Genomic DNA, 14,044 nt, shown 5'->3' with positions numbered 1-14,044 from the left:
GTGTAATACCCCGGATTGATGTGAGTAGGTTAACTTTAGTGGACGTTTTAGCATTTATAGTTCAGATCACCTTCCTCAGGATCCAGTTCATAGTTACAGAGGGTTAAATAACAGGAAACAAGTAAAACATGACTCAAAATGGGGATGTCATAAAATCTGTGTGCCCAAAGAAGAATGCGTTCACCATAGAAGCATACTTCCCACATAAATAAACAACCCTTAATGGTTGTTGTCTTCTCTTTATCACCATACTTTTAGCGTCCTAAAAATAAGCAAATATACTCATCACCTAGAGTTCCAAATAAAGAAAATGTCTGCCAATGGATATATCATTGAAGTAAACGTTCTACGTTATGGAAACCTCAAATGATTTCCTTAATGACTTCAATGACGTGTATGGTCCAGACTTCATTAAGTTGAAGAGTAAAAAAGTTCCGCTGTACAGATCAATATCATATCATTGATAGAGTGATGACAACGTTTTAGAGGATTAGGAGGCCACATAAATAAGTAGATGCACTTACCAGGTAGAATAATATACAGGGCTCATGAACATCCAGTTCACGGATGCCAACACAGGCGCCATTTTGAAAAAACATCCTAATGACTGTGGACATAGTGTGACGACATATGAAATGACGTCATCACGCTCATGCCAGTGACCTAATGTGTTCGACAGGGCTTAGGAACACCAAGTTCATGGAAGCCAACATGGGTGCCATTTTTAAAACGTGTCCTTAATGTCAGTGGATTAGCGTGGTGGTGTAATGAATGATGTCATTACGCTCACGCCATGTACCCGGGTAATTTCAATATATAGTGCTGCACTGGACACAAATGATGGGGACCCTACAGAGATCTTATAGGTGCTTATATATTAAGCCTATAAAATAACTGGATTAAGTAATAAGTGCCTAACGAGAGCCAATATAAAAGGTATTTGATGAAAAGCATTAATTATACAGTTCAAGGGTGTATCAGATCAGAACATCCTGTAATTTTCACACGAGAAAACAGAAGTAAAAAGCATATGTATGAATCTATTAGATAGTTGTATGGGGAAAAAATCATTCAGACATTTTCTGTCGCTTTTTATTCTAAAAATCCATCTTGCTTCCTTCCCCAGAATGTTATTTTCCACATTATCGCCACATGGCGGCACTTGTTGCAAATTATTATTGCGAAATCTCAGTGAGACAAACTGCACATATTTGCCACAGTAGGGGAACCATTTTAAAGCGCACTCTAGCAACTTATTCTGTGTACAAACTTGACTCACTGTTCTTTGCTAATGGGCAATGTTGACACTTGACTTGCACTCTCGGATACTGACACTTGGATTAACAACCCTGGTTTTGTGGCGGGGGATAAAGGTGTTGAAAACGGCTTTGTAACCAGGTTGATGGGTTGTACCAGAGTGTCCCGTACTTTTATGATGGTTATCTCAACTCACCCCTATTTTTAATCTCTGCTACTGGAAGCCGCTTCTCTCCCCACATCTTGCAGTAGTCCCAAAACGAAGAGGAAGATGTGGCGAGAGTTTGAAAGGTTTGTTCACTTCACTGCCAGCAGCAAGTGTCACTGAGGCACCATGACATCCAGTGGGCGGGTGTCCGTTTAAAGTAATCCCCCCTTCACTGATATCTCAGAGTTCCTACAGAGGGTGACAGTGCCACTTCCTATTGTTACACCAAGTACTCAATAGGCATCGTGGGGACTTTGATGGAATGGGAAACCAATGTGGAGTAAGGCCTGGCTTGCTGGTGAACAGGTGTTGTTGAGGAGCGCTACATATTAGCGTCTGGATAGTGAGAATCGTGGGATCTTCCAACTGGAGCTATATAAGGGTTGAACAGGGAAGTTCTTTCTGGTAAGCCATGCCTCTGATGTGACTTAAGCTGAATGGGAAGGGTGGGGACTTGGGCTTCTGCATTGAGCGCAGTCAGGTTTGAAGAGAAATAGTTGCTGCGCAGGAGTCGTGCCTCTAATGCAGGGTTTGCAATTTGGAAATGGTGGGGTATTCGGCATGGAACAGAGTCAAGCTTAAAATGAAATTTGAATTGCTATCCTTCCTTGACGAAACACCCACACGTTAACCCAAAACATTGAACAAAGTTTAACACAAGGATATTTTAAATTGTTTTCTGTTTTGGTGCTTTGATTTTTTCGGTTGATTTCATTATTTTAAAAGGGGAAGGAGAAATCGGACACCCTGTACAACTAAAATGAAACCAATGTGCAGTTCCCCCTGCTTTCACAACAACCCTTTCAGCATTTGCACATGTATTTGGGTTGGTTCAGTAAGAAATGTTGTGGGACACTTGTAAACCTGCCCCCGAGCTCTTCAAATTCTCCATTGGTCTCGGGGGTTTGTGTATCAGTATGACATCATCACTGTGTAGCGTAGCCCATGACCCAAATTGGGCCGAGCAAGACAGGACAACATGCTTGTCCCCTAAGGGAAATCTTGAAATACAGACAGATACCAGTGTGTATAAATATAATACTTTATTTAGGGTTTATGTAATGTGTATAATTATGTGTACTGTTTTTGCATATGTTATTATACCTACCTGGGCTGATCCATCCAGTCCAATACGTGGCTGCAGCGAATGCCCGAAAAGAAAAAAAGAGGACAGAACTCCCTAAGAATGGACTGGGCAGGGGAGAAGATACCAGAGGGAAATAGCATGTTGGTTTGAGAGAAAATGGTTGAAGCTGCTGTGATTGAGGGCTCCCTAGGTGCACCGTAGACTTGAGTGCCGCCGCCCCCCCTGCGGCTTCCCGAAGGCCTACAGACAATTTACATCTAGATCACGTGTGAAGGGCTACCCAAACCAGGCAACTTGGCTATGCCCCTTGTCGGCCTGCCTTGTGGTCGGCGTGGTGGGCCCTAAAGTGAAGTCCTTCTTGGCCGCATATGCCAGGCGATCCGGGAGGTGAAGGTGCAGAATTCTGCTCCGCCCTGGGCAGAGAGGTAAAAAAGAAAGTCTTGGGTAGCCACATCGGGCAGACTGGTTGAAGAAAAGTCCTGGGCTGCCATGCGAGAGCATCCTGGATGAAGCAGGAAGCTCGTGCATGCTGGGTGGAGCTCCCCGAAGATTAGCGGCCGACCCAGTGCATCTCTCTGACACAGAGAAGAGAGGGGAAGGGGCAGTGAGTATGGTAACGGGGTTTCCGCCTGAAGTAAACATGCTGCTAGAACTGCAGTGAATATGTGGGTAGCCCCACAGCGTATGGGGCCACCCAAGAAGAATTTAAGGGAGCGGGCAGCGGCAGGGACATCAGGCGGGCCCCCCCAGAGCAAGAGGGCTGCCGAAGAGCCCAGGGGTGGAATGGATTACTGCAGCGAGCGTGGCGGAACCCAGCCAGGCTTGGTGGCTGCCTATGGACTGATTAATTGGTGGGCCAAGCAAAGTGAGATTGATTGCCCCCACAGAGGCCATTCAGGGGTCTTTTGCATCAGTTCCACCCTATTGGCCTCCCAGCCGCCCCTTTAAGCAAGGGTGGGCTGACAGAGCAGATCGTTTTTGAAAGCACTCCCTCCAGGGGAACTTAGAAGGGGATTTGTAAATAGAAGGGCACGGTAGTAATTATTAATAATACAACTTAAAGTATGTTTTTTATAAATAAACAGTGGTCTCCGTTGGGATCCATAAAACAATCCACCTTGGTGTCTGTGTCCTACGAATGTATAAGGTAAGAACTCAGTGCATAGCCCATCTCCTTTTAACAGCGATGTTTATTTGCAGGTGCAGAACCCCTCCCTATTCAGCTGGTCTTGCAGATGGGGGTGATTGGTACCCAAGTGGACTGTCCCAGGACTGGGGCAGGGAACGCGCAATCCCTGGCTCAGGCTGGGGCTGTAAAACATGGGCTACAACTTTATAAGCAGGATTCTGCCCCTGCAGAGAGGTGCTTACAAATATGACAATCATTCTCTAGAATAAGGCAATACAACCTTCTCACCCATGTATCTATGATTCCCAGACATTTGGGCTGGGCACAGGGACAGACATGTCACATTCCTCCTGGTGCCAGCAATAATGGGAGCCCTAGGGGAGCTGGGGTGTTCGGTGATAGCGCCTCTTATGGGTGACCTGGCCCGTAGTGGTACATACCACTCCTTAGACTTCTTTAGGTAAAATCCCCTTGAAATAATCCCAAACTCAAAATGCTGCTGATGGAAAGACAGGGGGCTGCTTCTACTCGACCTTCAACTTTTAGATGATCTCTGGTGTCTGCCTGCATTCTTCGTAGTCTCAGTGGCTCCTGGCCTGTGTACTAGGGGCTGTGGCCATTACATGGCAACTCCCATCCCCAGACTCTCCATTCAGCCTCCACACTACAGCAGCCCCATCAGATTTGGCCACCACCTAATCATCATCCGTCCAATCATCAGCCCCACCAGTACCGGCAACAGCCCTAACAGCATCTGCCAAAGCTGGAGGCAGATTCCCTGTGTGTCCCATGAGCAGGTTATTTGGCACTATCCCTGCAGCTTTAGATTGATAGTAGGAGGGTAACAGCATCCACATTCTGTGACATAGTCAAGCGCGCATGGCTGAATGAACGGGTGTGCGACCCACTGGGGTCAGTAATCTGACCCTGTCAAGAGGGATAGAGAGCCCACTCAGCATGCGGTGGGAACCAGGGTGGATGCCAGAGCCATTCCTACCTCAGAGATGGTCAGTGGCTTTTGGGAGGACCCCAGTTCCTATCTACTGCACCTCAAATGAGAAAGCCTGCAGCGACCCCTAAGTAAACCCGAAGCTCAGGCGAAGGACAACAAAATCTTTGTTTCAATCCTGGTCATTTTCATTCATGCATCATCAGTGACGTATGTCCTCAGACGGTTGCAATTCTGCAGGCAGTGTCGGGGAAGTCATTTCGAAGGGCTGAAAAGACACTCTGTGAGGTCTGGAGACCAACTAAATCAATGTTGCTAGTTTCTGGTTCTCCAAAGCATTCGCCTGAAACAATGTTGCGAGCGAGTGGTTTCCCAGTGCTGAGTTAACAATGGATGATAGAAAGTTAACAAAAATGGTTGCACAGCTGAGTGGTCCCTTGCCAAGGATCCAATGTTGCAATTTAATCACGAGCTAGGATTTTCTGTACCAACAAAGTATATTGAAAGTTTACCAAGAGTTTTACCGGTTTATAATTCACACATTAGAGAAATAGGAGACCTGTATCCAGAGGGTGGCGAGACAGAATGAAATTCAAGATGGCAGACAGGTCAAATAAAGGCTTTGTTCAGCCCTCGAAGCCCAAATCGAGGCTAGATGCCCCCAGCCGCAACCAATCCCAAGCCTTCCTCAATTACCATAGGTGCAGTCACTAGGAACCCAGTCCAGGAAGGGCACTAAAAAGGCCAGTAAGCCTGTTAGCCAGTGTGGGTTGGAGGAGCAAGAGGCTTGAGTTTGCCGGTGGCTGCAGACTGGAGAAAACAAAGTCAGGAGAAATTAGGAGGTTGGCCAACTAGGAGTGATAACTGTGAGATCAAGAGTGTATCCGGAGAGGGTAAAACCATGTGTGGAAAAGAATACAGTAATATTAGGAAAGGATGAAAGTGAGGACGAGGTGGCAAAGTCAAGGGGCAGGAGGAAGTAGTGAGAGCCACGGGGAAGGAGGAGGGAAAAACATCAGAGATAGGAAGGTACATAGAGGAGGTAGTACCAGCAAGCAGTGACGGCAATACAGGTCATGTGGTGGTGGTAGCATCATAGGACAAAGGTGGTAGTAAAGGAGAGGTAGGAATTATGATATGATATGTCATTTGTAACTCGCCTATACACAAGTGTTTCAAGGCGCAACGAGGCAGGGAGGGGGGACAAAGGGAAGACAGACAGCGATCTTACTAGGCCAGGTGTCATTCAGATCGCACAAGTGCATGGGCAGAGGGGAAGGGAAAGTGCAAGGGGAAAGGGAGAGGGGAAAGTGCAGTACAGGGGTGGTAGAATACAAGATAAATAATAAGGGCCATCTGGTGGCAAGTGCAAGGTAAGTGCAGACAAGTGCTGGGAAGGTGGGGCTGTAGGGATACAGAGACAGTCCCGCAGTGCAGGGGTTGCCAGGAGACAGTGCAAGGGGGAGGGTGGCTGGGCCAAGGACCGAGATCGGTGAGAGTGGCCCAGCAGCAGATTCAATGCAGTTTCAGCCAGGAATTTAGCAGGGGAGAGGAGGAGAGAAAGCAGAAGCAAAGAGGAAGGTTTTGAGGTGCTTTCGGAGTAGAAGGTGGTAGTAACAAAGCAGGGGGTGAGATTGAGAGAAGAGAAGATGGGATAGTAGCAGGAGGTAAAGGAGATTTAGAATGAGAAACAGGTGGGTGTGTCAGGATGCAAAGCAGGGATTGAGGAGAAGGCAGGGAACAGACCCTTATAGGCATTAGGACAATTCTGGGGGGCCAGGTTGGCCCTAGGCACCACATTCGGTGGGAGGAGGGATTACTTTGAGATCAGAGAGGTGATCAGAGAAGAACCAGGAGGAAGCCCCGACAAGGCTGACTCCGGGACCCATATCCATCTCGCCCTCTCGCCATTACAGAAAGGGGAAAGTCCATATATAAATCAGGCTTGTTTCCAACTAAAAAGGGGTGTTCCAGCCCAAACTGCCAGGCATGTTTTCATGTCACTGGGCATCATCAGTGAGATGTAGCTTGGGTCTCTAGGCCCAGCAGGTGCAGGACTCCCATCTGGGCGTACCTGTCCCATTCGAGGTGACTACAGAAAAATAAAAGATGTGATGGCTGTAAGGTTTGGAATTCATGTCAACCTCTGGCATTGCTCTGGGAAACCCTTCAGGCCATCGTTCTCACCTGCCAAGCCATTCCAGAAAGGGTTAAGACCATATGCAAATCTGGCTTGGCCCAACGGCAAAAGTGGAAGGCCAGACTGAACTGCTTGGTCACATCAATTCTGCACAAGACCACAAGCAACCCCACACATGTTTCGGCCATCAGTGAGGTTTAGCTTGGGTGTAGATACAAAAAATAGAGCTGAAATACAAAATAAAAACAAAACCACTGAAATGCTGCAAACCAATCTCACTAACAAGAGAAATGAATAAAGGCAGTCCAACAAATCTAACAAAAAAGCAAAGGAAGATTTCTCCAATAAACAAACTGATTCTCTAACGAAGAAAACAACCTAAATAAAAGTTACTCTTACTAAAGTAAATTCTGCACAAAAGCCAAATGCTACGTGAAGATAAAGTAAAGAAAGTGAAGCAGAAATACTACATTCTGATGTAAACTATTCCAATGGTACAAATATATTTCCCTGTAAAAGATTTTCTAACTTTAGAATGTGACATCAGTTTGTTAAGGCTGTGCTAATCGCCACTATCCATGGTGATAGCATTTCGTTTTGCCAAACGGATCTCTATAATCCAATTGGTGAAAGCTCTTGATACTCTCATTGCCTTTGCGTCCAACAATCGAAATTGGGCTTCATTACAAGTTTGGTGGTATTCTGTGGTAAATCTGATGGAATACCACAACACGGAATTACTGTTACCGAAACTTAGTCTGGTGGAATTACCGCCAGATTACAAGTGGTAGTATGGCAGTCTTACTCCTCATTTATGGAGTCCAGGAATCCATGGGGATTTTGGCTAAATTACCGCTGGCAGTAATTCTGCCGATTTTGAGATTTTTTGGCAGTAAGGCGGCAGAATGACCTCCAGTATTTTGCTGGAGATTTTTCCTCTGCCCCACCACCAGAGTTGTAGTACGGCAGTAATGCAGTGGTAACAACGTTACCACTGCATGAACTCCTTTTTTTCCCACATCGCTGTTGTGAGGCCCATTGACTGAGTTAGGGCTCTTGCTAAGGTAAGATCTTGCTTTAATTTCGTTGTAAATGAGCCGTTAAATCCAGGAGAGAGGACACCTCCTGGACACCATTTGTGGTCTGCCAGATATTTATTATTTTCTAGCCTGAGCAGTTAAAGGCACAGAAATCCATGAAGTTCCCAGGTCTTTTACTGCCCCAAATGAAAAATATTCTTTGATCACAACCCTACGTGCATGCACAGACGTCAGAAGATCAAAATGGCAGCTACCGCATACAAACATTTTGCCATTCATTACAATAAATCCCTAGGTTCGCATCTGATTTTTACAGTTGCATAAAACAAGTGGTACTCCATACTGATTCAAGCCTCTCCCCCAATTAATAACCAGATGCGGGCAGAGCGGAAAATATGCAGACAGTAGAAAACGTAGTGATTATGTTCTGGTGCTCGACCTTTCTCTGTGATGAAGTCTAGTACTGAAAAAGTGTGAGAAGTTGCTCTAAGTCGCATTTGAAGTCTGCAGGTACGGTAGAAATGCCGGTTATTCCAGCTATGGCATTTTTAATGAACTGGCACACTTCAAGTTTGCCAGTGAGGGCCACAGATCTCCCGGCAGGCCTGACGTGCCAGGAGTTCAGGCCCCTACTGTCAAATAATTGCCACAATTACTGGCACTGGTTGTACCGCTGCCAGTAATTGCGGCAATCCCATGGGAATGGGAACTTACTGTCACTCCTTTGCCCATAATACCAGGAGATCGGGCGGCGGAGACAGTAAGGTAGTAAGGCAGGTTTGCCAGTATCCCGCCGGTAATACCAGTGGGATACAAGCAAACCTGTAATGAGCCCCTAAAGGTGAATTCGAAATGGACCTTCCTTGCATGTTCAGTCAGGCCTTGCTTTTGGTTGAAGAGCATTATGCAGATAAAAGGCTGTGCTGCGACCTATTTTTCTTTTTATTTACTTATTGGGTATTTACAATGCGCCTATACAGCAAATGGTGTTTCAAGTCACCACAAGACAAAAAAGGGGGTAGGGGAGACAGGGATGAAGAATAACAAAAACGGTCCTACTAGGCCTTGTGCCATTCGGATCGTGCAAGTGCAGTAACAAGAAGTGCAGGGGAGTGGGGTTCACATGTTCAGTGCGAGGAGGGGGCTGGACCGAACTCAGTAGGGGTGTGTCCCCACTAGGCTGGTGCAGGGGGAGGAAGCCCGCTAGGGTAAGTGCAGGAACGGGGGGGTCAGGAGAAACAGAGGAGTTGGGGTAGACTGGGCGAGCAGCGCCAGATGCCCTTTATGACTCAGAGGGAACCAGGCAGCCAGACAAAATCAAATACCACCGAGTGGGAATTTAGTAGGGGATGGGGAGAGGGAAGAAAGAAGAGAAAAGGAGGGTCTTGCGAAGCTTCTGGAACTTAAGGCGATCCGGCTCAAGCCTCAGAGGGGCAGGGAGTCCATTCTAGAGGGAGGCTTCTGGGAAAAGAGAGCTCTATCCCCGACTCTCTGCATGGAAAAGCATCTAATCTGCAGGGAGCGCTGGAAGACCGAAAGGCTCTAGCAGGGAAGTATTTAGGGAGAGAGTTGGATATAGCGGGCTCGCAGGACCCACAAAGCCTTGTGGATGATGCAGAGGTCTTGAACTTGATCCTTGCAGCAACCGGGAGCCAGTGGAGAGAGTTTAGGGCAGGAGAGATGTGGTCCCTGGGCTTGAGGCTCAGGATAGGTCTTGCAGTCCTATTCTGGATTAGTTGAAGGGCGCAAAGGGAGGATTTAGGCAGATTGAGGAAGAGGCTGTTGCAGTAGTCCAGCCAGAGGACCAGAGCTCTGGAGACATTGAGTTTCTGGGGGAAGGTGAGGAAAGGGAGTATTCCTCTGAGGAGGTGCAACTGAAGGTTGGCCTTCTTGGCAAGGTCCGTGATGTGAGGAGAGATGGAGATAGAGGAGTCGAAGATGACACCTAGGTTTTTTGCCTCACAAGAGGTTGAGGGTGAGGGGACCCATGGAGGGCAGCCAGAGAGTAGGAGGGAGCAGAGGTCCCAATGAGAAGGATCTCAGTTTTACTGGCATTGAGACAGAGCTCGTTAGCAGCGCACAATGCCTGAATAGCAGTCATACAGTCAGGAATGAGAGGGGATGAAGAGGCAGTGGAGGGAAGCTTGTAGGAGAGCTGCGTGTCGTCCACATAACACTGGAAGTGAGGAGAGAAGGCAGAGATCAAATGGTGGATAGAGGATAGAGCCCTGAGGGACGCTGCAGGTGGACAGTGTGATGGAGGAGAGAAAAGGGCTCAGTTGAACTTGGCATAATCGGTTAGAGACGAAGGAGGTTAACCAGTCCAGTGCCAGGTCCGTGATGCTAAGGGTATAATAGAGCCGATTTATAACAGTGGCATGATGGACCATGTCAAAGGCAGACAGATCAAGAAGGATGAGAACAGAAGGAGAGTTGGAATCGAGATTTGAGAGCAAGTCTTCATGGGTGTTCAGGAGTGCAGTTTCTGTGCCTCTGGCTGCTCTGAAGCCAGACTGGTGGTCGTGGAGACAACCAACAGATTCAGTGTGTTGAATCAACTGAGAGATGACCAGCCTCTCCAAGAATTTGCCCCGGAAGCGGGTAAAGGAACTCTGTGCCTTTGTTAAGCTTAGCTTTGGGGGAACGTGCAGTATGCCGTGTTGTGGAAGAGGACAGGGAAGCCATAATCACAGTGCACACTTACTTCTCACATGATTCTCGGCACAATAAATCATATCAGCAGCATGAATGAACTGGTACCCAGTGCCACGCATCCGCAGCTCGGTTTCAGTGTATCCAAGGACAACCTTCCCCCTGCAACAAGAAAAGTGAAGCACACACTTTTTTTATGATGTACTTCAGTTTAAAAACAAACTTTTTGCACAAAAGTAACACATTTACAATGAATCAACCACATCAAATCATTTAAAAACATTCTGCACAATTCATTATTACAAAGATGTCCTTATGAACTCATAAGATAATACATATAATGAATAGCAGCAATTGTTACTAACACAAAATGTCCACCGAATATACTTATCAAAAATGTTTTTGAATTTAAACAAATGTAATAATGGACAAAACAGTGAAATATGGATATTCCTAGATCTTGTAGTTCCCAGCACTCAATAAACAGGTGCTCCAAAGTTTCAAACACATATAGAAAATCACAAAATGTACACTTTCTTTCTGCATGCACAATGTTTGTCCTTGACCCAAAAACCTTTTATGTTAAAAATAGAAAATCTCACAATCACTGACACATCTTACTGTGCCACACATAATTCTGTTTGGGTCAATAGTATAGTTTTGTATTTGTATTTGTATTTATAAAATGTGTATATAGTGCTTTACGCCAAAGCGCTTTACATGGAACAACAGTAATACATAAGAAGCAATGTGATACAACTCAAGATTTAAAAAACCAAGAACAATAAGTGGAACAATTTGCTGAGAACCTATTAATGGACAGAGTAGGATAAAGCAGGGGAGGAAGTGGAGGCGAGCTATCAAGAGGGAGATTGGAGAAAATGGGATTTTAAGTTGGAGCGGAAGGATGAGTAAGAGGAGATGGAGCGGATAGAGAGAGGGAGAGAATTCCAGTGGAGTGGAGCAAGAAGGTGGAAGGAGAAGAAGCGTGAAGGAGCACAAGCTAGGGGTGGAACAGTGAGTAGGAAATGATCAGTAGAGCAGAGGGGACAGGAGGGAAAGTAGAATGAAAGGAGGGAGGATAGCTAGGGAGAGGCAAGATCATGAAGGGATTTGAAGACGAGACTGAGAAAGTTGAATTTGAGTTGGGAGTGGAAGGAAAGCCAGCCAAGTGAGGAGAGTGAAGAGGAGATGGAGTCATGTGGGGAGAGGGAAAAGAGAGTACGGATGGCAGAGTGGTAAAGCGATTTAAGGGGGGCAAGATGTGAAGCAGGGAGACCAAAGAGGAGAGATGAACAGTAGAAGAGACGATAAAAGATGATGTAAGATATTAGGAGTTTGGTGGTGTGGAAGGTAAGGGAAGAGCAGATTTTGCGGACATTATAGACATTATATTTAAACAATATAGCCATTATTCAGATGATAAAATAACTCCCAGTGATTTATGGAAGCATTAGAACACCAGCCATGGTCCCATAAAGCCTTTTCGTATTTTCAATGGATTTTGAATCATTGATTCCCATGACATATTCAGCAACCACAATATATTATCACATATACTCATATAATCTGTAAATACCTTTGTATAAATGTCCCCATAAAAGTCCTAAGGCATTAAAACATTGAGTGGGGAGGCGGGTCCAACATTTTCTGAATAAACATAACCTCCTCCAATTAATCAGGGATTCAAAGGATAGCAACCTAGGTTCATACCTTATTATAGAGACGAACAAGTTACTTCTTACCTTGTAACGTTCTTTTGACGGGATGTTCCTCCGACGTATTCCTCATCTTAGATATCTCCTTCCAGCTCTGCTGGCCTCGGAAAATTTTTCTCTAGAGGGCGCTGCGTGTCAACGTCCTCCGAGTCGATGTCCCTCGACAGCCGCCGTATCGACGTCGACGTCATCCTGCCTATAAAGGCCGCGCGCAGCGTCCGTTGCTCAGTTCCGTTTTGTAGCCCACAATAATACTTTCTGGACTAGACTAATCACCCTGAAGGAGCGTAAACTGCAACCACAAGGGAAATAGAACTGCGGGGATGGATGGGATGGTCGATGAGGAATACGTCGGAGGAACATCCCGTCGAAAGAACGTTACAAGGTAAGAAGTAACTTGTTCTTCGAAGGGATTGTGTCCTCCGACGTATTCCTCATCTTAGATAGGCTCCCATAGCAGTATTCTATTATTGGAGGAGGGAGTACTGACTTCACGCTTTCTTCTATTGATGAATAGAATGCAGTACAGCCCTTCCAAACCTAGTCTCTTGACTGGAGGAGGAATCCAAATTGTAAAATCGTGTAAAGGTATGGACAGACGACCATGTAGCGGCCGCACAGATGTCTTTAACCGGCACGCCTCTTTTGAGGGCCGAAGAAGCTGTGATACCTCTGGTCGAATGGGCCCTAAGGTTTTGAGGGGGCTCTTTCCCTGCCAGTTTATAACATTCCAGAATGGCTAGAATGATTCATCTGGAAATGGTCTGCTTAATTATTGGTAACCCCAGCTTGTGACCTGTGTAACCTACAAACAGCTGGTCTGCCTGTCTTATCCTGGCTAGTCTACTGATGTAAAAACTTAAAGCCCTGCTAGGGTCTAGCCTGTGTAACCTCTCTTCCTCTTTCCCCGGATGAGGAGGAGGATAGAAAGATGGTAGGGTAATCTTCTGAGTGATATGGAATTCAGAAACCACCTTTGGGAGGAAATTAGGCTTCACTTGCAGGACAACTTTGTCTTTGTGAAATATTGTGTGAGGGGGTTTACAAGAAAGAGCTTGTAATTCGCTCACCCTTCCAGCAGATGTAAGTGCTATTAATAAAACAGGGTAAGGAACCTTAGCGAACAAGAATGGAGTGGTTCGAAAGGTGTGCCCATCAGGAAAGTTAGTACTAAGTTTAAATCCCATAGTGGAACTTGGAATGGTCTTGGGGGATAAACATTGGTTAACCCCTTTAGAAAGTGCATTACCAAGGGTAACTTGAAATAGGATGGTTCTTCCGCAGTGCGCTTAAAGATGGATAGCGCTGCGAGATAGCCCTTAATGGTGCCAACTTGAAGGCCTGAATTCGCCAAATATAGAAGGAAGGACAAAACCATTGGTGTACCACATGAAAAAGGGTCGACATTCTGTTCTCTACACCAGCTGCAAAATCTGTTCCAACGGCAGCGGTATAAAGACTTTGTTGCTGGCCTCCTTGCCGAAAGCAACACCTCCATAACATCATGAGGGAGGTCCCAATCCTTGTACCTCAACCTTTCAGAAGCCAAGCGTGAAGGTTGAGGGTTTTGATGTCTGGATGGAGAACCTGACCTCCCTTCTGTGAGAGTAGGTTCTCTCTGAGTGGAAGTCGAATTGGAGGGCAGATGGACAAGTCTAGAAGGTCCGGGTACCACGTTCTCCTGGCCCAATCCGGGGCAATTAGGATCATGGTTCTCCGGAATCTTCTCAACCTCCTGATCATTTGAGGAATGACAGGGACCGGTGGGAACGCGTACAGAAGCGGAAACTCCCAGTCCACTATGAACGCGTCTCCCAGAGCTCCTCTCAGGGGAAATTCCCTTGAGCAGAACAGATCGCATTTC

At 46.2% G+C, this 14,044-nt stretch overlaps 1 protein-coding gene across 1 annotated transcript in view; it reads right to left on the bottom strand.

Moving 5' to 3' along the window:
- LOC138488752 (aryl hydrocarbon receptor-like) overlaps positions 1–14,044 on the bottom strand; it is a 654,410-nt gene that overhangs the window by 60,842 nt on the left and 579,524 nt on the right. Inside the window, exon 8 of the mRNA XM_069616026.1 lies at positions 10,515–10,624. Coding sequence (XP_069472127.1) covers positions 10,515–10,624 — 110 coding nt within the window. The remainder of the gene's footprint in view (positions 1–10,514; positions 10,625–14,044) is intronic.

The sequence above is a fragment of the Ambystoma mexicanum genome, chromosome 9, assembly GCF_040938575.1.
Source record: "Ambystoma mexicanum isolate Mex_15411 chromosome 9, UKY_AmexF1_1, whole genome shotgun sequence".
Lineage (NCBI taxonomy): Eukaryota > Metazoa > Chordata > Amphibia > Caudata > Ambystomatidae > Ambystoma > Ambystoma mexicanum.
Note: the sequence above shows the minus strand (reverse complement) of the source record. Positions and strands in the feature narration are given on the sequence as shown.